Below are 22,970 nucleotides of genomic sequence, written 5' to 3' on the forward strand. Positions count from 1 at the left end.
GTCAGTGCAGGCCACCACCATAATTTCCTTACGTGTTTTTTTGTGAATCACCTTTGCTTCACTGTATGTTTGTTTTTTGTGCGCCTCCCTTTTTCAGCTACACCTAACTGTTAAACCCCTGGCGAAGAGCTTCTACTTGGATGCTGGACCTTCTGGCAGTCCCTCAGGCTACCACCAAAACTACCTACCTGCCTCTCTGCCTCCACGCCAGGAGTTTTTGGATTTACACACCCGGATTACTCCCCCTCTATGTCATCTCCGACCTCCGTTGGCAAGTACACAGTACGAAGGAGGATTTTGAGCCAAACAACATATTCATATGCCTCCTTATCTATGTTTTGAACATTTGCATTCTGTTACAGTGACCCCGACCTTTTCCTGGACCTTTTGTGACTTGCTTTCCAGTCCAATCCCCGGACCCGGACCAGATCATTATTTAGTTAACGTCTACGCTCACCTTTTGTTTATGAATATTTTGTGTGCACATTAAACATTATTCTTAAAATATATTTTCGAGCTGTTCGGCGTCTTGCGTTTGAGTCCTGTCACTCGTCTGAAACGGTCCCGGCCGTAACAAGGGGTGTCAAACTCAAATACACAGTGGGCCAAAATTCAAAACTGGAACAAAGTCGCGGGCTAACGTTAATATTTATTGAAATATATTTATTCCTCCAGATATAAGAATGAATCTTTTCTTATGGACTAAAACACGTTTTGCTGAAAAACTGAATATGGAACTAGCAAAGCTTAATACTAAACAATATATATATATTAGCTGCATAATACCAGTAGGCCAGCTCTAATAGTAATTTGGTATGGCTTCGCGGGCCAAATAATTAGGCTCCGGGCCAAATTTGGCCCGCGGGCCAGAGTTTGACACCTATGGCACAGATGTACATGAAGAAATTACTGAAAAATTAATTATCAGCATTTATTAAATAATAATGCTCCATAAATAAAAGAAAACAATGTTGTTTTTGTGCATAACAAAAAGCTCACAATTGTGCAGTCAAAATGTAAACTAACAGACCCTGACCATAATAACAAAGACAGATTTCGCAGCTGCTCTGTTCCCAAGTTCTACTGCGTGACTGACAGCCTGGAGTTTGAAATCTGCTTCGTAACCGTGTCTCTTATGGTCCTTATACACACACAATACGGTAATATTACGTTGAAGCACTGTACGTATTACTCTGCGACGCTCCGGACTACGGTAGCCGTAATGCTCTGACAATCCATCAAGCGGTGCAGCTCCGTAGCTCACCAAAGTCTAACTAAAACATTCACTGACAGATTGCTGAGCGCCGTGTACCACCTAAAATCGGTTCGCGGTCAGTAAGCACAACCAGAATTCATACATAAGGCGAACAGTCGATTTTTGAGAAAATGAAAGGATTTTAGGCCATGCATGTCGTTAGCGCGGTTAGCTCGCTAACACGTTGATGCAGTCCAGCCCCACGCACGGGGGCGATTCGCGGTAACTCGTTAACAGAGATTTGCCGTGTCCATCTTGTCGTTGCCTGCAGGTGAAGCGATGGGGGAGGAGGGGGAGTTGTGTTCAGTGAAGGAGAGGCGAGGCCGAGTAAAGTTGCATAGAGACAAAAGTGGACAAAAGAGAGGCAAACTTGCGGCTCCACAAGTATAATTATAACGTAACATAGACTATATCGATATAAACGATATTGTCACATCTTATATCTCGTATGAAAATATATCGATATTTTTTAAAAACTCGATATATCGCCCAGTCCTAGTCAGACACTCTACCTTCCCCCTTCTTTACTGTTGTAACCACGCTGCATTTTGTTAGCTCCATTACCAACAGGAGGAATCTTGTCTTAAAAAGTTTTCTCCCTTATTGTTTTACTGCAGTCACATCTTCTAATGCCTCGTCATCAAGATCTGTCCACAGTAACAATCATTAGAAGTCAATTTTCAACCAGTTCAAGGGGTTTGGCTTGCTATTTATTATTTATGACACATTCCGCTGATTGCCCGTTCCCCACACCTGTATGACAGCTTCTAAATCTAAAGCAGTTCACTCCAACAGCACTGCCATAACATCTGATAAAAAAAAAGCGATAATCCTACTTTATGTTTATTATTGAGGTCACAGTTCAGGATGATGGTGTAATGAGCTCATATTTAAAAGGTGTTCCTTGAAACAGTGTAACCATTTTATGCAAATTAATGCTGTGTTTTTCAAAAAGGTTACATTAACTTTACTTTTTCTTTATGATCATTTCTCATGTAAACATCAGAACCATGACTGACCCATGATTAACTAATAAGCATGTTATATGACATTTGAACAAATGGCAGAAAGAAAAGTAAAGTGCCATCCTCAAACATGCACACAGACCCTCCCTGTTTGATCTCTGAACAGCTGTTACAACAGCTGCTACTGTATATTCACCTGGAGACTTTATCAAAAAAGGAACTCAGCATTTCACAGTTTTTCCTGAGATTTGATATCCAATATTCTTTTCTTTTGCCCACATTTCTCAGTCATATGTTAAAATGTAAAAGTATCTTCTCTCAGGGCTGCTGGCAAGAAATATCCTTGCTGTATTTTGCCTAATTGCAAAATAAACAGGTTACAGACATGACTTTAAGCACAAAATATGAATTTCTGGAGATATTGTGTCGCCATTGCCTAAGATAAGATTTTTGGAGTGAGAGGTGAAAAAAGTTTGAGCACAAATTTGCCTATTTCGGATTAAATTGAGTTTTGACTTAAGTGTCTCCGTGCAGCCTCCTCTTGAACTGCAGTGAGGACATAAATACTTTACATGCAGCAGGATAGTATGCAGGTACGGGCTAATTTCAGCACGGAGGGGACAAGAGGAAGGCTGCCTAAAATCCTCTGGGCTTCTAGCCACCCTTTGATGTCTCCAAAACAGTCTTTGCATAAGGAGATGCTAGGGGAAAGCGGTGCTCCATGAATAATTTATCATTTACCGGCATAATACGAGTCATCCTTGCTGGCACGAGTAGTGCGACAAAATCTAGATGGTGTAAAATATAAAAACACAAAGGCAGTTTAAGTAAGTGAAGCTCGGGGTTGCGCAAATGACCAAATAATCCAGCTGAGGGTCAGCAGTGTAGGGATTGATGCTGTTTGAGACGGGACAGGTTAGCACCGCGGCGTCCGTTACTGAGCAAGACGTTGTGAGCCAAACTCTGTATTAAATGCGAATAACTTAGGACGAAATGCTTTAGATTTGTGTTCCTGGTAGATAAAATACGACATAATGATACTATATGAAACAATATTAGACACTCTTCAGTTCCGCGTTATTATTGTGAACAAAGCATGGAGCACTTTAGTACACTTCTGGATATAAACACAAGCGCTGCTCACTGAGGCGGAGTAGTTTACTGGGAGAAATCATTGCGGTGCGGATGAAAAAAAGCGGTTATTTATTTATTTATTAATTTTTTTACAAAAATGGAAATTAAACTACGCCGAATTCAAAAGTGGGTTTTAATATTTAAAACTAACGACAGGTAAACCTGCAAAGGCCATGCTGCTTCTGGCAACTGGTCTATCCTGTTAAAATGCACTTTTTCCCCACTTGCTTTTAGTTATCAAGATAGCGGAAAGTTGGGAGTAACCGCGGCCGCCTCTCCTACCGTCATATCCTTGCTCCCGCTGTAACGATACGGTTCCGTCCCTGTGGAGGAGGATGGAGGACGGGTCCTTCACCCGGCTGACTCTCCCTGCCGGCGGGCGGGGCACCCTGAGCCCGCTGCAGCACTGGTAGCACACCGCCCATGCCTGCTCCTCGTTGATGGGCTGCTCGTAGGACTTCAGCACCTCCTCCAGAGACAGTTCCCGGGGCTCCGCCAGGTCCCGGGAAGCGTCGCGGTCCGTGGGGGCGGTCACCCGTGGGTCCCCATCCTCGCCGCTTCTGTTAGTGGATCTGGCCATGGCTGCGATGCCGTGGAGCCCATTCTTTACTCCGCAAGCACCGGAGCCATTGATGCTGACCGTCTCACGGCCCAGTCTGCTGTGCAGTCCGCGGCTCAGACGTCTTCAAGTACCGCAGCTGCGCCTCGTTATCGCAGTGATGCCGTCAACTTCGCCACCGGAAGCGCAGCGTTTCCGGATCACGTTTTCAAACAATAATAACTTTTCAAAGTAAAATATTTTGGAACCGGTGTTTCAAAGGGTTTTTGTTTTGTTTTGTAAAAAGCCAATCAGAAGACCTATGCGCATAAAGTAAAAAGAAAATAAGCAATACAATTAAGATCTGTTAGTTTTTAGTTATTTTCTTCTGTACAATATTGTATAAACGTCTATAGTCACATCTCATTTTGTTTTATTTTGCTTCCAAGAATGTCTATGCATTGCATCTGGCCCTTCAGCAGATCCATCTACTCTTCAATGAAATCTCATCTGAAATAGTCTAAGTGGGAGTCAAGAAGCTCTTCTTAAGGAAGGGAAATAGCTGAGGTATTCCAGATTACCCAGAACTGGACTAAAAATGAGTGGCAGGTCTGATGGAGTGATGAAATTGTGAGGCAGCATTTTAGTCAATGGTGTTGGAGATCTTGTTAAAACTGATGGAATTTTGAACACAGAAATGTACCATTAGATTTTAATATCCCATGCAATTCCATGTGGAAAGCAGATTGGTAATGATTGGTAATGGCTTCATTTTTCAGCATGACACAGCAAACACAATGGCAATGGAGTCAAAGGTATGCGAGATAGAAAAACACACAATGTAACATCTTTAGTCATGGATTGGCCTCCTCAGGACTTGGCATGTTAGTTGAGCGCCACAGTGTGATGAAGAATAATGTTCAACTGACTTTCAAGCTTGTTAGAATTGCAAACCTGACAGAGTCAGCTAAACTTTATGTATTACTTTATACAGTATTTCCATGTGTGTTTGCAAATGTTTGTTAGCAGGCAGGGCATACATGGAATGCCATAACCAAGTGCATAGTATACAGAAACATATGGCCTGGAAGTCCTGAGGTCAAAATGTGAGATGCCCCAAGATTGGTGGAGACTGACCAAGCTAAGATCCTGTGGGACTTCCAGATACAGGTGGAGAAAATGGTGGTGGCTAACCAACTGGGCACAGTGGTGGTAGACAAACAGAAGAAGATGAAATAATGATGTAGCGGTTCCAAATAACAGCAAGATCAGGAAGAAGAAACACGAGAAGCTCGAGAAATACCAAGGGCTCAGAGAAGAGCTCGAGAAGATGTGGAGGGTGAAGGTAACGGTGGTCCCAGTGGTAATCGGAGTACTAGGTGCAGTGACTCCCAAGCTCTTCGAGTGGCTCCAGCAGATTCCCGGAGCAACATCGGAGATCTCTGTCCAGAAGAGCCCAGTCCTAGCAACAGCTAAGATACCCTCAAGCTCCCAGGCCTCTTGTAGAGGACCCGAGCTTAAAGGATAGACCACACGCAGGGGCGAGAGGGGAATTTTTAATATATATATATTAAGAAGGCTAGCTCAATATTTTCCCACCATTCTAAATTATAGACTCTTTTTATTCCTTTTTTTCAAAATAGTATAACTTGATTTTCTCCCAACTTCTCATATGCCAGCTCATCGGCATTGCATGTATTTACCTAATATAAATGGTGTAGGGTTCTCCCAAGTGGCATCATGAAAGCAACTTGATATCATTTAATAGTTTTAATAAAACAAATTCAAATGCTAACCACTTTGGAATATAAAATAAATATTTTTCAAATATTTTTCTTTTGAAATGCATATTTTTTGTTGTTGTTTTTCATGTATCATGTTAGATTTAAACCAGAAAGAAAATCATGTTTTTTTGAGTGGTGAAAACAAACACTTGTAGAAAATAAGTAGCTGCCACAGTTCTACTTCTTCTATTATTGAAGCTTGCAAGCCACTAAAGTACAAAAAACAAACAAATCATTTTTTGCCCTTCACAACACAATATTTCAGGTAATTATCACTGAATTTCTAACTCAAAATTGAGAAAATGTTGATTTATTAAATAACTTCCATAAGACAACAACAGTTTACCACTCCAGCTCTGTTTAGCTGACTCTGTCAAGTCTTTTGAAAAGCAGTGAAAAGTTAGACACTATCTCTACGTTTAAGATCAGGCTTAAAACTTTCCTTTTTGCTAAAGCATATAGTTAGGGCTGGTTCTGGTGGAGATTTCTTCCTGTTAAAAGTGAATTTTCCTTCCCACTGTCGCCAATGAGCTTGCTCTTAGAGGGTCATATGATTCTTGGTTTTTCTCTGTATGTATTATTGTAGGGTCTATGTTACAATATAAAGCACCTCGAGGCGACTGTTGTTATGATTTGGCGTTGTATAAATAAAATTGGATTGAATTGAATTTTGGAATGAATAAGTCGAAATTTACCAATAATAAACCACTGAGTTCTGTTTAATTATTCAGCTAATACCATTGTAATATAACTTGGATTTCTTGGTAATATAAAGCAGGTAATGCTGGCATCACCTTTGTCAAACGGATCTGGCTGGTGTTCAGAGAAGAAGAATGATCAAAGAACCATTTATTTATTTTTAGTTTTTCTTTTTAAAATTTTCTTTATAAAACCTGCAAATGACATATTTAAATATCAGTAAATTGTACAGACAGCACGTGTTTCAGGCCTTTTTTTTTCCTTTTAACTGCTGCTCTGTAGTAAAAATTATTTCTGTTGCATTTATGGTCCAGTGAGTGTGGGTATCAAGAAAGTTGTTTTATTTTATTGCACATCTGTGCACATATTTCAGGTTCTTTCTAAATGAATATAGCTTTGCTAACTGGATATTCAGAAAAAGAATACAAAATAAAAATTATATTTATTAGTGACTCAGCCAGCAGATGGCGCTGCAATGTACGTTAAAGGCTAATGAGACACCCTTATCATCCTCTCACAGTGTGAAGCCATCAAACTTCTTAGTAACAGACTCAAACACACAGGAGTGTATAGCAACATTTATTGCTGTCATTAGTCTCATTTAGTTTCTGACTGACTCGTCTTACAAAGTAAAATAAAAACAGAAAACACAGCAAGTTTTCACTAACATGTAATGAATAACACACATTGTTCCACACTTTATCTCTGGTGTTTTTAATACTTGATCATTCCTGCTTGTGCTCAGATGTTTGACTCTTCACAATGACAACCACAAAATATGTGCACCCCCCCGCACCCGGTCCTCCTGTGCCTTGAATCATATTTGTACAATTACTTTTGTGGGTAGATGCTCAGCTGTGATTGGTTCCTATAATTAGTGGAGGTTGGTCCAAGTGAAAAAGCCATAAAGTTTGGTGAAGATCCGCATTGATAAGATATTCCAAAAAGATCTCTGTCAAACTGGTTTGGTCCGGTGTTCAGAGGACAACAATGGTCAAACAACCAGATACTTTAAAACACAAAATCTTTATTTGAAAGCAGGTTTATTATAAGTTGTCATTAAATGTACTTATATACATTCCAACCTAGTCTTTAGTAAGCAATCTATAATTTACAGGTCTTTCCCCAATCCCAGGACTCACCCACCACACAGCAAGTGATTACCAAAGTGATCACAAACCACGGCACACAAGAAAAACCCACAGCCACAAGGGCTCAACCAAAAGGACAACAAACAAAGGCCACTGAAGTATACAGGGCCAACACCAATTATTATGGAACAGGAAAGCCCCTGACGTTAGCCAGGAATTGCTTATCAACCTCTAACCAGGTGAAGAATGAGGAAAGGGGCTGATGAGGGAAGTACTAAAGAGTAAAGAAGGAAGGCCTAAATTTGTCACACAGGAAAAGAAAGAAAAGAATCAGTGAATAAAAAGATTTTGTTTTTAATTCCTCACATGACCTGTAGAAATAGATTGATCCTGGTTTTCTTTGGTCACAACTCCAAGACTGTCTGAAGAAGGTGAATTGAATGGAAAATACTAATAGTACCACTATTACTACTGCTACTAACAATAAGGACAGTAAAAAATATTGAAATGAAAAAGCTAGATAAGAAATGAACTCCAGCTATGATGCATTCAACTCTTACGTCTGAAAAGAGAGTAAACAATTTATGAGCTTTAATTTAGTCAGAATTATATCTGTATAGGGAAACTGTACAGGGTGGGCCATTTATATGGATACACCGTAATAACACGGGAATGGTTGGTGATATTAAAGTCCTGTTTGTGGCACATTAGTATATGTGAGGGAGCAAACTCCTCAAGATGGGTGGTGACCATGGTGGCCATTTAGAAGTCGGCCATCTTGGATACAACTTCTGTTTTTTCAATAGGAAGAGGGCCATGTGACACATCAAACTTATTGGTAATGTCACAAGAAAAACAATGGTGTGCTCGGTTTCAACGTAACTTTATTCTTTCATGAGTTATTTACAAGTTTCTCTTTGTTGACAGCTATTGACATGTCGAAGAGGTTAACACGTGAGGAGCGGATCGAAATTGTGTTGATATCTGGTGAACGCAGTAACCGGGTCATTGCAGCAGATTTCAATGCAAGACAGCCTACGAGACCACCCATCTCCCATGCTACAGTTAGCAAACTGCTTGCTAAGTTTTGTTAAACTGGTTCAGTGTTGGATTTGCCAAAATGTGGACGCAAGAAAACTGTCACTAATGAAGAAACATCAGTGGCTGTCCTAGCTTCATTCAGCAAGAGCCCTCAGCGTAGCACTCGCCGCATGTCACTGGAGAGTGGCATTAGTCGAACATCCCTTCGGTGGATATTAGTTACTCACAAATGGCACCCTTACAAACTCCAGCTACTGCAGCATCTCAACGAGGATGACCCAGATCAGCACACAGAATTTGCAGAATGGGCAAAACAAAAACTGGAACAGGACCCTCAGTTCATGCAGAAGATTTTGTTCAGTGATGAGGAAAACTTTTATGTGAACGGTGAAGTTAACAAACAAAACCACCGCTATTGGTCTGACACTAACCCACACTGGATGGATCCCTCCAAGACTGTTGGAACAAAAAAGTGATGGTTTGGTGTGGTATATGGGGTACAACGATAGTGGGTCCATGCTTCATCTACATGATGATGTGTTTCCCTCTTTATGCACTGAAGCTGGCACGTTCCCTGAGTTTTTCCAGCAAGCTGGTGCACCACCACATTATGGGTGCCAGGTCCGAGCATTCCTAGATGAACAGTTTCTTGGAAAGTGGATTGGTCGTCGTGGGCCAGTTGAATGGGCCCCAAGGTCTCCCGATCTGACCCCCTTAGACTTTTATCTTTGGCAATTGTCTATACAAGATGAGCAGCACCTGAAACTACGGATACTGGATGCCTGTGGTAAATAGCCTGTATTTGTATAGCGCTTTTACTAAGTCCCCCCTAGGGACCCCAAAGCACTTTACATACCCAGTCATCCACCACATTCAAGCTACAAGCTGCCCTGCGCCATCAGCCCTTCTGCATTAGTTCTTCTTCACAAGCATTAGTTAAGTTCATTCCTAAAGGCCCATCAGCTTGAATGTTTTCCTTGTCTCCCTGCTTTATCACTCCTAATTTGACTAGTCAGATAGTTAAATCATGTGTTTGGGTGATCAGAAACATTTGACACCAAGTTAATACTGCAAATATACACAATCAAAGTTATTACAGTTATCAAGGATGGTTAAGTTGTTTTAATAGGGAGAGAAGGAAACACTAAGCATTCAGGAGGGTAAGCCTGTAGGGGTCAGTAACCATAACACTGAACTATGTTCCTGTTCAGCTCTTCCATGAAGATGTTACATTTTTAAATTTTTGTTCTTTCTTCTTAGATTAAGCTTCTGGATTCATCGCTGGTGATACTGACACATAGTCAGTGCTCCTGTGTGGCAGGCGCTGTTATGTGCAATCACACAGTGGCACTGCTCTTCCAAACAGCACACTACTCACAACTCAGCGTGCCGGTTGTCCCCGTTGTGCATAGCTGCACGGAATCTGAAAAGCAATGGCACAAGCCACGGACAGTGATAATTTAAATGAGGTTAAAGTTTTTGAATTAGTCCATGTTTGCATATGAACAGCAACACCATCCATAGTAAATGTGTCTTCTGTTAGGGTGTGAAGCCAGGACCCATCAACTCCATGATCTTCACCGGTACCAAATAGGATGGCCCAGACTGGAGTACGGTAATTAGATTTGTAAAATTTGGTTTCATGTTGCTATTTGTTCATACATACATGTGTCACAATTAGAGCTGGGCGATATGAGATTTTTTCATATCACGATATGTTTTTTTCATTTCAGGCGATAACGATATCTATCACGATATAAGCCAAATAACTATATTTGTAAGATTTAAATGTGCTGTTGCTCACAAGTAAAATGTGAAATAATCAGCAGCTTGTTTTTATTTAAATATTTATTTCCCATAATAAGTTCAACAGGGTAGATGTACTTAAGGAACATGAGACTTTTTCAGATAAATAAAGGCAAATATTGCAAACTACACAAAAGGCAGCCGCTAAAGCGTTTAAGTTTCAAAACAGAACAAACGAAACAGACTACTAAATTGTCAATTCCACTTAGAAACAAAATATTAATTCTAAAAATAAATCTTAGTTTGTTTTACAGAAGAACAGACAAAACTGACTAACTTTTGTCAATATCAAATAAACTGAGAACTAAAAGGAAATTCTCAATCTCTCCTTGTTGTATAGCTTAGCTTTTCAAACAGTTTTAACAGTTACTTTAGTCTGACAAAAGCCGAATGACGAATTAGCGCTTCCAGTCAGAGACCGAGGCTACGTCCACACGTACACGGGTATTTTTGAAAACGGAGATTTTCCGTTTTCGTTTTAAAAAATAATCCCGTCCACACATAAAGGCAGAAATGAAGGAAAACGCTGCTATGAACATGCCAAAGCAGCAGGTGGCGCTAGATTCCTAACCGTGCAGAAATGTTGGCCAATCAGAAGTCTAGAAGCCTCAGTGGGAAAAAGTAAACAAAGCTGGGGCATAGAAGCAGAACCGAGTCGTATGTGTGGACGGACAGTAACTGTGTGTATATGTAAGCATTTAAACACTGCAGAGAGTAGAATTAACAGTAACAGTATTGTAGAAATTCATTTCACCGAAACAATAACGTGGCGCACAGTGTGACTCATGCACCAGTTTATTGTATTTCCAGACTTGCTTTCGGCACAATTTACAGTGCACGATACTCTGTTTTTTGTCAGACTTGAAATAGCCGAAATACCTTCACACTACGGAACTTCTATGGCTCTTCCGTTCGACAATCTCTCCGGCATTGGAACCATCATCTGTTTTCTCTTCGGTCACGCTCGGTTGATTTTTCTAGTCGGCACACTCATTTCCTCCATTACGCGCTGGCTCCATTACCCGCTGGCTGCTTCCCAAACAAACACACGTGCGGCTTGGCACTTGTGCTGTACGTAACAAGTCACGCAACGTGACGCTGCGGCTGTGATTGGTTCGGCTCTGCGCTACTTAATTTAGATTGGCTGACCTTTTTTTTTTTTTTTTTTTTTTTTTTTTTTAAGAGGACAAGAGCGGCGAGGTCTATCGCGATAGCTTAATTTCTCTATCGAGTAAAAGTTATATCGCGATACATATCGTTATATCGCCCAGCTCTAGTCACAATAGGTATTAATTTACATACAACATTACACTTTCTGAAGACGGCTAACTCAGTCATGTACATATATATCCCAGTCTTTAACTTATGCACCACTGTTTTACACCTTTTAGTTTTTAGTTTAGTTGTTGTTCAACTGCTCATCAGTGGGATGTAGTGGTGTGACTTTGTTGTGTGGGCACAAGAGGACTACCTAGTGCAAACAATATACATGGATACAGATGTGCACAATGCAACCAGAGGAAAGGCAGACTATTTCTTTTTTTACATATATATGCCAAGATACCTGTGTTTGGAAAAATGAACAGTGAAAACATAGCAAAAAGAAAAACAGATCCTTCAGGCTTGCTGGAACAAAATAACTGATGTTTTATTTGCAATGTATTTCATGAATTATTTTGTTGTTACATGTTACTTTTATGTGAAATCAATAAACTGTTATTTAAGCAATGGCATCAATTTCATTTTTTAAAAACACACAAAACATTGAATTTGTGTAGAACTTATTTACATGGTATTTAAAACTCCATGCCTAGCATACTGATATACATTTAGACAATAACACAACTGAATGAAGAAAATGACAAATGGTATTTTTGATGTTACAAAAGCACAATGTCACTTATGATTTTAAAACGATTTAGTGATTTACTTTATAATTTTGATAAACAATTTTGTTGAATCTGAATAGTAATATAGTAGTATAATTAAAAAGTATTAACATTCAACATTTGCAATGAATTTGAATTATCAGTAACTTAAACTCAACTATCAGCACTCAAGTACCAGTTCTGTAATTAAGTATTGTCAGCTAAGAAATCCATGTTGCAATAATGCGGCTAACTGTGGACTGGTGTATGTTAAATCGGTGTGCAGGTCCCGCTCCTTCAAACCAACTGACAGGAAAACCAGGAAAAGGAAAAAACTCGTCAATTGGCTGTAGCAGCTGCCTCTGGAAGGTGAAAACAAAAGGGAAAATGTTACTCTTTAAGCTATGAACTAGTAAAATTATGCTTTTCTTGGCTAAATGTTTTGTAATGGTTATGCATACCATACTGTACCATGGGGTAAACAATGAGGTGCTGTAGTACACAGGTGTATGTATGTAGGATACTGAGTCTAGCATACATACACCTGTGTATGTATGCTATTGTACATTATGTAATGTTATTGTACATAAATACAATAACATTACACCTCTAGTTCTAACTACCAACAAACCCATAACCTACCGTTGATGTGCGTGCGGGTGTCAACACTTCTTCGTTCCGATTGGCAGCTGACTTGGCTCTTGAAACCCGGATCATTTTATAGCTGCAAGGCTCAATCAAAAACCAAAATGCCATCAAATGAGCATAGCTTGGAAATCTATTCACGAGAGAGACATACATCGTGTCAATCATTAATTAACATCCAACATTGGCATAAAATAAACTGTGACAAATATGCTAATGGTATGCTGTATAAAATAGTCTGATTAAGAGTCTATTTGGTGTTGTATTTTATCTGTAGCATTAGGATATCGTTTAAATACTAAAGCATCTACATGAAACATACAGTCAGCAGAGAAAAAGTAAATTTCTATTGTGTTTCATTAAGGGTGCTGCCGGTGCGTCGAGCCACCTGGGGGGCTCTTCAACTGGTGGGGGAGATTGTCACATCTTGCAGGAGCTTTCCTCTCCTCAGGAGCTCCCTCTGCAGGAGGGGGAGATACAGGAGAGGTGGAGGAAGATCTCAGCCTGGGTGTTTATTGTCTTATGTAGTCTGGAAGATGAGTGGATGGTGGGGTGGGTGCAGTTTTCTCTGTGGTGGGGTTGGGTGGACTGTCCCGGGCTCTGTGGGGCCGGGCGGCGCTGCTGCACTGGGCCCGGTCTGGATGGGCCTGGGCCCCCTTTCCCTGGCGGGTCGCGGAGTATGGGGGTGCCTACTGGGGTCAGCGGGGGAGCTGGCCCCAGGGAGGGGTCACTTGCCCCTCCCTTCCTTCCCTCCCCATCTCCAGCTGCCTCCCTCTTCCCGCTCCACCACAACCACCCACACATGCAGGGCCTTGGAGTAGGGGTATGTCACCAGGGTGCAGAGGAGGCTACCCCCCCCCGTCCCCTTCTGGCTGCCTCTGCCTCAATTTTATCCCACAACTTAGACATTCACATTACTCACACTCTCATTACACATACATATAGGATCTTGGGGGTGGGCACGATACACGGAGTCCAAAGTACCATCAGGGTGTACACCCCACCCCTGGCATCGTTGCCCACCTCTCAATTTTAAATACACGTAGACATTGAGGGCTAGCAGGAGGGACCATGCGCTTACCTGCTGCTCTCTGGCAGGTAGCTCCAAGCCCTCCTGGGTTTTAAATGCACCTTAGAACACACATGCATCAACATTACAATGAGCGGGTGGAGGGAGGTTTGGAGTCTTCTCTCACCCCCATTCTCTGCGACCTGCTGGAGCAGGGGGGCTAGGACTAGGAGGAGGAGTTGGCCGTCCGACTGCGGTCTGGAGTGTGGAGCCTTCCTGCTGCTGTGGAGTCGGGGCGGTCTGCCTCCCCCCACCGCAGGGAAAAGGGAAACACCACCTGGGTCTGGGTGCAGTTCCCCCCTCCAGGGGCGGGGGCACCTAGACCCGGTTTGTAGAGTACGCTTGGGGAGTGTGATCGTGTGTACAACGTCTCTTTATGTCTGTCTCCACGTTGGTTGAGTGTGGAGTAAGTGCATATGAGAGCATGAGGGTGGGAATGGATGTTTGTGTCTGTGTGTGCCTGTATGTCTGTGTCTATATGTCAGGTTGGGTGTCAGGCGCCACCTCTCTGGGGACACCTCAGGCCCTCCAAGGTTTGGAGGCCTATCTCCCCCTACCACCACTTCCCCTGCCAGTGGCGGACCCCCTCAGACATCGGTGCGTTGGTGGTTCTTTGTGTCCGGGGATGGGCGTCCAGGTACACACCGGCTCACTCCTTGGCGGCCGCTTATCGGGGCCTGGAGCCTGGGGCTCGCTCGGGCCACTTCGGAGGTGGGGTTCCCCCGGCCTCTCGGCCTGGGGCTCGGTCACTCAGGCGCAGCTGGCTGCCGGCGGAGCTCACGGGCGCGTCACTGCAACTCCCCCTGGCTTCTGCTCCGCGGCTGCTGAGTGAGCCCTCATCTGGGACTCTCCTCAGCTCTTTCTGGGACAGTGGCGCGGCTGCCCCTCTGTTGGTCTTCCTTGGTCTCTTGTGTTCTGGGGGCCTCTGGATGTCTGGAGTTTTGATCTCATCCACACCTGCTTCATACCCTGGAGGACGGGGCTGTGGCCCCCCCACACCCTCTAGCAGATTATTACATGAAGGAACCTTTTAAAAAACAAAAAAACAAGCGCGTCCATGCTCACAGGTGTACACACGGGTGATCACACCCACAAACTACACCCTTTTTGGCTCCTACCTCAAAGCACACTGTGTTCTGTTGATCTTATGTGCTGCACAATAATGTTTAATATTTAGTATTTACTGTCATATTCCCATATATCATTGTGATGTTGTTTATTCTATTACTCTTGTTCTCTTCTGCTTGCTTTCTTTTTTCTTTCTCAGCAGGTGATCCAGGTGATTGATATATGCATTTTTTTTTCTCTGCCCGTTCTGTTGGTTTTTGTCTTTTGCCCTTCTCCCCCGTCCCTCTTCTCAGCTGTTTCTCTTTCCCTCTTTCTTTCTCCCCTTCTTTCCCCCAGTCAAGTCTGTCCCGTATTCAGTAAGTGAAAATAAAATAAACAATAAAAGGTGAATCAAATGGACCATTACGGCAAGGCTGGGATGGTCAGTTTGGTAAAGTAAATCCGTTGGGCATCTTTCTTTGCCTTTAGACAACAATTCTGATGGCAAAAGAGCCAAACGGGACAGGCCGCCAAAAAAAAAAAAAAAAAAAAAAAAAAAGACTTGTTACACCCCGGCCTAGGCAACCGGAGTGCAACACGAAAAAAGTAAAAATAAAGAAAAAAAAAAAACACACAAAAAACCCCCCCACTAAAGCTCACCACCAAAATCCCAAAACGAAAGTATCAACAAATCTATTTACAGCTATTTAAAACAAACTATTTATTTACAACAAAACACCAAACTATTTACAACACGGGGGAGATCGCGACCATGACACACTGAAACACAGGGTTTAAATACCTAGAGGGAGCAATCAGGAAAATGGACAACAAGAGGGAAACACAGCTGGGGCAACTCAGAACTGACGAGACAGGGAAACGTAATCTGAAAACACTAAGATAACACAGACTTTCAAAGTAAAACAGGAAACGCATAACAGTCACGCCAAAAACAACACACTGACAACACCGAAACGTAACAGACTGGAAACACTTGAAATTTAACTGATGGTGACCTTGGTATATTTTAAACAGTTAGCTTGAATAGAACTTAGGTGTACCTGGTATAGAATCGGATGTCAGTGTTGGAGCCAGCAAAACGCTGTAACCCAAATTCTCGCTGGACACGTAACTCCTGTATTTCCTTCCTCAGAGTCTCCACGTCTTTGAACAGGTCTTCTGCAGCTGATGCAGATATGTCCAATGCAGACGGCTCGGGGACTGAGCAGTAGTCATGATCTCTTGTAAGACGAACTAGTTCAGGGCGTCGCTCCGTTCTCTCCCAAACACTACGCCGCGGTGGTTCAACTTTATAGCCATTCCACTCAAAAAGTGTTGGTACAGCACCTTTAATAAGCCGCCTTCGACCATCGAGGGTTGTTGGCTCTATGAGTTGATCACTGGCAAAGTGTCTGCAGCAGAGCCTGGTGTGAGAGGTAATCGTGAAATGATCCCGGCGTATGTTTACCAGCCATTGTCTTCTCAAGTCGGAATGGGTCGGAAAGCCATGAAAACTTAGTATGCCGTTAAATTTGGCTGAAGCCGAACAAAATAAGACACAGCAATGCTCGGAGTATTTCTTCTCCTGTTTTTGAAAATGTTCTGTTTTAAATACTTTCCTTTTTATACTCATTCTGAAGGGACATTAGCATAGCTACCGATAGATAAACAAACATACCGGAAACGCCCAAGCGGTAGTATTTGGAAACGGAAATACGTCACATGCCCTAGTGCAAGTAGTCCATTCTACACTGCAATCATCGAGTCCATCCTCACCTCCTCCATCACCGTGTGGTACGCTGGAGCCACTATCAGTGACAAACAGAGACTGCAGCGTGTTGTGCGCTCTGCTGAGAAGGTGATTGGCTGCAGACTCCCATCTCTGCAGGACCTGTACACCTCCAGGACACTGGGGCGTGCAGCTCGGATCTCAGCTGACCCTTCTCACCCTGGACACAGTCTGTTTGACCTGCTCCCCTCAGGCAGGAGGCTCTGGAACCTCTCGCCATAAGAACAGTTTCTTCCCCTCTGCTGTTGGACACATGAACAATAAACGTACGACTGTTCCCACCACTAACACATGACCCTACGCTGTGTTCACTGCATCATTCCATGTTTGGCACTGATCACCACCTGCACTCATGTATATATCTTTCTACGTAGCACTTTTAATTCTTATTCTTATTTTTATTTTTTCATGTCTATTTAAGCGTAATTTATGACAGTATGTTTGCACTGAAGCACCGCAGCAATTTCCTAATGTTGTAAACCTGCTCAACATTTGGCAATAAAACCCTTTCTGATTCTCTGATTGTATTTTCATTTATACTATTATGTTTTACTGCAGGCAGAGGTTTTTCTGTGTGGAGTTTGCATGTTCTCCCCGTGTTTGTGTGGGTTCTCTCCAGGAACTCTGGCTTCCTCCCACAGTCCAAAGACATCCACTTAGTGGAGATAGGTTAACTGGAAACTCTAAATTGCCCATAGGTGTGAATGCGGGAGTGAATGTGAGCGCGAATGGTTGTCTATGTCTATGTGTTAGCCCTGCCTCTGTCCAGGGTGAACCCCACCTCTTACAGCTGGGATAGGCTCCAGCGCCCCCCGCGACCCTGAAAAGGATAAGCGGAAGCGAATGGATAGATGGATGTTTTACTGCATATTTATTGACAGCATTATTAATTGGCTTTGTTCACACTGTTGCAGAATTAACGCTGTTTTTTACTTATAACAAAAGAAGTTCAACTTTAAAAATAACATCTTAACCGGTAATAAGAGTCACCTGTAAGAAGTGCCATATCTAATCCCTGTCACCTCAAAAAAGAAAAAAAGTACTACCAAAGGGAGGAAAATGAATGTCTGGACTATATTCATACAAATTATAGAATTCACGTGTCTGCAACACTGTGTGCTTCAGGTCCCAGAATAATACTGGGATTTTCATAAAACAGAGCACAAATGAACTGAACCGAGCTTCTTTTTCACAGAAGTGTGCACAGAGTGAGGGACTTTGCTCTATTGAATGTGTAACAAATAAAAGTGAAATGTCTGTAAATACAGCTATCAATTAATCTTATCTTCCTTCTTATTCCTATACAGTTTCTGACTGACTTGTCTTACAGAGTGAAATAGAAACAGAATGCAAACATGTAATAATGAGTTAATCTGTACTTGTTATTCTGTCATAATGAATCATTACACTGACTGACACATTTCATTAATGCTGGTGTCTTGACAGACAGAAATTACATGTTTGTGTTGCACAAAGGGCACTTTAAGAGCAATTTAAGAGCCTCAGACACTTAAATGGAGCCAGGATGCAATGCAATTAAGAGCTTAGTGCTGGTCTAAGAAAGGGCAGGTAAACTAACCCATGTTGGGAGACTTTAGTCGATCACATCTAGAAGTTTTGATGCGTCACTTCTGGTGGGAAATATCTGAATTAGTGAATTTTTGGAAATGATATCCAAATTCAAGAGTTTGATGAAAATAATTCATATTTTATTAAACTTTATAAAACAATCCACAATATTTTTTGAAGGAAAATGTCCTTCACTCAAATGTTTTCCCTCCACTCAAATGAAACATTCTTTGTCAATAAGCTTTTGATGAACTCGTGAAAATAAAATACAATTTTAAAAAGCCTTTGCAACACTTTCCAGCAAATTCATACATACAGACCAACAAGCTCAAGTAAAACAAATCAACATGTATTTCTCACTGTCCGTGCCGGAATACCGCCCGTAGAGATGCCAAAGCCAGAGGTGGGAAGTAACAAAGGGCAAATACTCCATTACTGTACTTAAGCAGAATTTCCAGGTATCTATACTTTACTTGAGCATTTCTTTTTCTGGCAACTTTTTACTTCCCACATTTCTGCACAAATATCTCTCGGCTACCTTCTACTCCATGTAACAGGAGAGGAACAAGACAGGTTGTATTTAAAGGTAAGGACTGCTCAAGAGCATTAAATAAACTGTAAAGTTAAATATTACACATCAGTTGCTCATTTTGTAAATCAGATATTTGATCTGTATGATATGCAGTTATGTTTTTTTTCCCTTTTGTTAAACACCCTGCAAAACAAACTGAGCTTTATAGTTGCTTGTGATATTCCGAGGTTGCAGGAAAACCAGTTCAGTGCTGAATAAACAGGTTAGTTTGCTGTGCTGTGGTGGGTGTACTATTTTTCTGTGTAGGTGGTTTATGATTACAGTAATTTGGTACATTATTTAGACACGAGTCTCTTGTGGAATTTTCCTTCAAAAAGTGCTACTTTTTAACTTTGTGTGTGTTATTATTATTACTATTATTTATGGTGTATCTATATTGAAGAAAATCATGAGATGACTGTTATTTAATGTTTGATTTGTAGTACAAAAAACATGGCATCCATCCATCTTCTTCCGCTTATCCAATTCAAGGTCACCGGTGGGAGGCTGAAGCCTGTCACAGGGTGAAAAGCGGAGTACAGGTCTGTCGGAGGGCTAACACAGAGACAGACAACCATTTGTTATCTAAAATCATGGGGAACATCGACTGTGTGGATCATTATTCATCCAACAATTAGCATATCTCTGTCATACTCTCTCTGTCGTACTTACAAAAAATACATATGAAGATCTAGTGCAAACCATCTATGCTGTCTTCAGTGTGCTGGTTCAGCGTATTCTTGAATCCTAGTCTGTACAATTGGCCTCCTCAACACAGCCTCTGATTGGCAGCTACAGGCTGACCTGGGTAAACGGCTAAAGTTCCCACAGTACATTGTAAAAACATCTCTCCAGACATGATCATTATGTCTGAGGCCTCAAAACATCTGATCATAAAGCAGTTAATGCAGTACTTTTGTTAAAAATGGGATTGTTTCTGTCGTGCATTTCAATGATTTTATAAAAGTCAAAAACATCTTTCAGAAACACAATGAGCAAATTCAGACCTGTCTTCATTCTGGTATGATCTAGTGATTGGGGGGCCTTTCCTGCAGTCTGGGTGAAAGATGGGCTGATCCTATATACAGTATCCAGTATCGGTCCGATCCTGACCTAAATTACTGGATCAGATATCGGCGAGAAATAAAAAATCAATTAAATATCACAAAAGCGCCTCACAGAACGTCCGACATGGCGTAACCCAGCTAGTGACCTTAGCACGTCGGAGCAGCAGCTGTTGCGTGCGAGACCTGTCGGCGGACTGGAGTTGCTTCACAATGAAGGCATCTGGAGCCTTGCACAGGAAAAACGTTTCTCCCACAGAAAACGTTACATCCAGATGAACAGAATCAACTTTCGGAGATTTACTTACCTGGATGATAGAGCATGCATCAAGATGACCATACAATGGTTAGACTCACGTCTTGAAACTTGAAATGTCTGAAAATACAGCCGCTGATAAATCCATGTTAGTGTGTTAGATTAATGCCTGAATGTTGCAATGCGCCATTTAAAAAAAGAACAGATTTACACACATGGCACATTAACATAGTTACTGGGAAGGCTCATGATCTCATGCAGCAATATCCTAATGTTGTAAACCTGCTCAACATTTGGCAATAAAACCCATTCTGATTCTGATTCTGATTCTAAATAATGTCTTGTGTTGTTCTTCTGCACAGGGGCGCTACCAAGTTTGCTGACCACCCCAGTGGCCCCCTCCTTGACAAGACAGTCCTAGGTTGGCAAAAATGTTAATAAACGCGAGCACAAAAGAGAGGAAGGCACCCTAGTTGAAACATAAGCTTGTTATTTGTTCCTGCATTAAAGCATATTCTTAGCAGATCATCCAGCGACTGTGGTGTTGCAAGAATTTGCCCCACTTCATAAATCTTTTTTTTTTACCCTTGTGTTTCTTCTTCCTTTCTTTCTGTGTTTCTATTTTTCTCTTCTTACCCCCCTAATTCCAACGTGAATCGTAAAACCTTAGCCCTAGACCATGAGTAAAATTAAAGCTCTAAATCTTACAACATTTTTTACTCAAATCTTAAACTGGTGTGAATAAAATACCCAATAAATTATGCATATGCTATATTAAGGGAACATCAGTAAACTGCTCAAACAGAAAAAATGGGTAAAAGAAAAGACAGAAAGGAAATCCCTTGCATGGTATTTCCAAGTTTGTTTGTTTAGTTTTTTTTTGCTGTGTGTTAGGAAAGATTATTTCTGTTGCATTTACAGTCCAATGAGTATTAAAAAAGTAGTTTTATTGTATTCCAAAACTAAACAACTATTCCAGGTTCTTCCTTAGTTTCACTGAATATCGAGCTAACAAAGATGAGGAAGGATGACAAGATGATACTTATTAGTGACTCAGCCAGTGGATGGTACTACAATGCAAATTATCCTTTGATGAGAAAAGCTGCTTATCACCCCCTTAAAATGTGAAGTCAACAAGGTTCCTAACAATAGACTAAAATACACAGGAGTACTTGTCATTATTTATTGCTGCCAATAGTCAGGAACAGTTTCTGACTGATTCATCTTACAAAGTGAAATAGAAACAAAAAGCTCAGATATAGAATCACAGACAAGTCTTTCACACAGTATAGAAAGATATTTTACTGCAGTGGAAAAACCTTCCCAGATAACTAATAATAGCACACATTACTCTACAGTAAACCTCATTCTCTCACAGTGAGTCGCTGTACTGACTGACATTTATTCTATACTAATAACTGCCTTGTGTTCAGTTGTTTCACTCTTCAGTATGGGAAGCATCATGCCCAAGGGCAGCCAGCAAACAAACCGCCAACGTTCTAATCAGTAGATAACATGCGCTATGTCCTGAGCTACAGCGCTTCAGCCACCCCTGATAATAGAAACATATTTATTCAATCCAAACCTTCTTTGTTTTGTCTTGAGTGATACTTTGTATCATTACTTTTGAGACTCTGAGAATGTAGGTTAAAAGTTGCTGAAATTCAGAATCAGTTAATGCAATACTTTTGTTAAACACCTTTATCTGAAAGTCTGTGTTTCAATCACAAGTGGATTCTTTAGTTTAAAATCCATAGTGATGGTGTACAGAAGTAAAATTACAATAATTATGTCACTGTCTAAACACTTGTGCATGTAACTGTATCCTACATATGTTAGAAACACCCACTTTGGACAACTTACTACAGATATACATAGATTTTACAGTATATGACAAGTACTGGCTTTCTAAGACAAGCATGCATATTCCTGTAACTCCATTAAATTTGTTTTCCTTTTTTCACGGTAAGGATTAATAGATGAGCCATATTTTGCTGTAGTGTGTGATACATATGAGGAAACATGACAAGTGACGCCAAAAGCAGCAAACCTGTCTACAGCAAAGTCTGTCATGATAAAGTGGCAAGTAGCGTTACTACTCCCTCTTGTGCTGACAAGTTGCAATAACACCAAAAACATGAAATGGCTCTAACACACCGGCCCCTAATTGTTCTTTGGCAGAGCACATAACAATTTCACATTTCACAAAAATAACAGAGCCATTACTTCAATAATTACAAAGGCATCAAATACTTAACGAAGAAAGAACGAAACCTTTTGCAAATTAATCATCGTAATTTGTATTGACTTCAAAAAGGTGGCGAATTTTGGTCAAGAGCCTTTCAACGATCCTTGTCTTAGTTTTTTAGACCCCCAGATCAAACGAGTCCTCCTTTGTCAGGATACACCTCAAGCACTTTTCAAAGGAATGTGGGGACAACGTGGTGCTTTGGGATGAACTACGCAACATCGTCTCCAGATGAAAGGCTTTTTCTTTCTTTGTTCCATTCTTGCCTTTCTTGCAACAATGGCAAATATTCTCAAGTCCATCTTTTCCAGAAGAGATGGCCCAATTATTGAATTTGTTTCCATCTTCTTAGATATTGCTCAATCCTTTTGAAAACTCCTGGTGGGAGAACTGGTTTTCCTTTCAGTAAAAGAATGATTTGGCGTAAGTGGGATATTTGTTGCGATCATCAATTAATGTAATGGGACGGTCATTCAAAATGTTTTCGCGCAATATAGTGCGTAGCCCTTTGTCGTCGTTGCATTGTCTCAC

At 41.3% G+C, this 22,970-nt stretch overlaps 1 protein-coding gene and 1 long non-coding RNA gene across 2 annotated transcripts in view; both read right to left on the minus strand.

Moving 5' to 3' along the window:
• The window catches only part of spire2 (spire-type actin nucleation factor 2), a 56,029-nt gene extending 51,931 nt beyond the window's left edge, over positions 1–4,098 (minus strand). Inside the window, exon 1 of the mRNA XM_004566111.5 lies at positions 3,637–4,098. Within this exon, the coding sequence (XP_004566168.5) occupies positions 3,637–3,934 (298 nt within the window). The 5' untranslated portion in view covers positions 3,935–4,098. The remainder of the gene's footprint in view (positions 1–3,636) is intronic.
• A 7,473-nt stretch (positions 4,099–11,571) lies between these two features.
• On the minus strand, positions 11,572–16,654 carry LOC112435086 (uncharacterized). The gene is made up of 3 exons (XR_013099579.1): positions 16,004–16,654; positions 12,824–12,959; positions 11,572–12,543 (listed from the first exon to the last, which is right to left on the minus strand). It is a non-coding gene; the product is annotated as an uncharacterized LOC112435086 (long non-coding RNA).
• Between the last annotated feature and the right edge of the window lie 6,316 nt (positions 16,655–22,970).

Source organism: Maylandia zebra, linkage group LG7, assembly GCF_041146795.1.
Source record: "Maylandia zebra isolate NMK-2024a linkage group LG7, Mzebra_GT3a, whole genome shotgun sequence".
NCBI classification, from domain to species: Eukaryota; Metazoa; Chordata; class Actinopteri; order Cichliformes; family Cichlidae; genus Maylandia; species Maylandia zebra.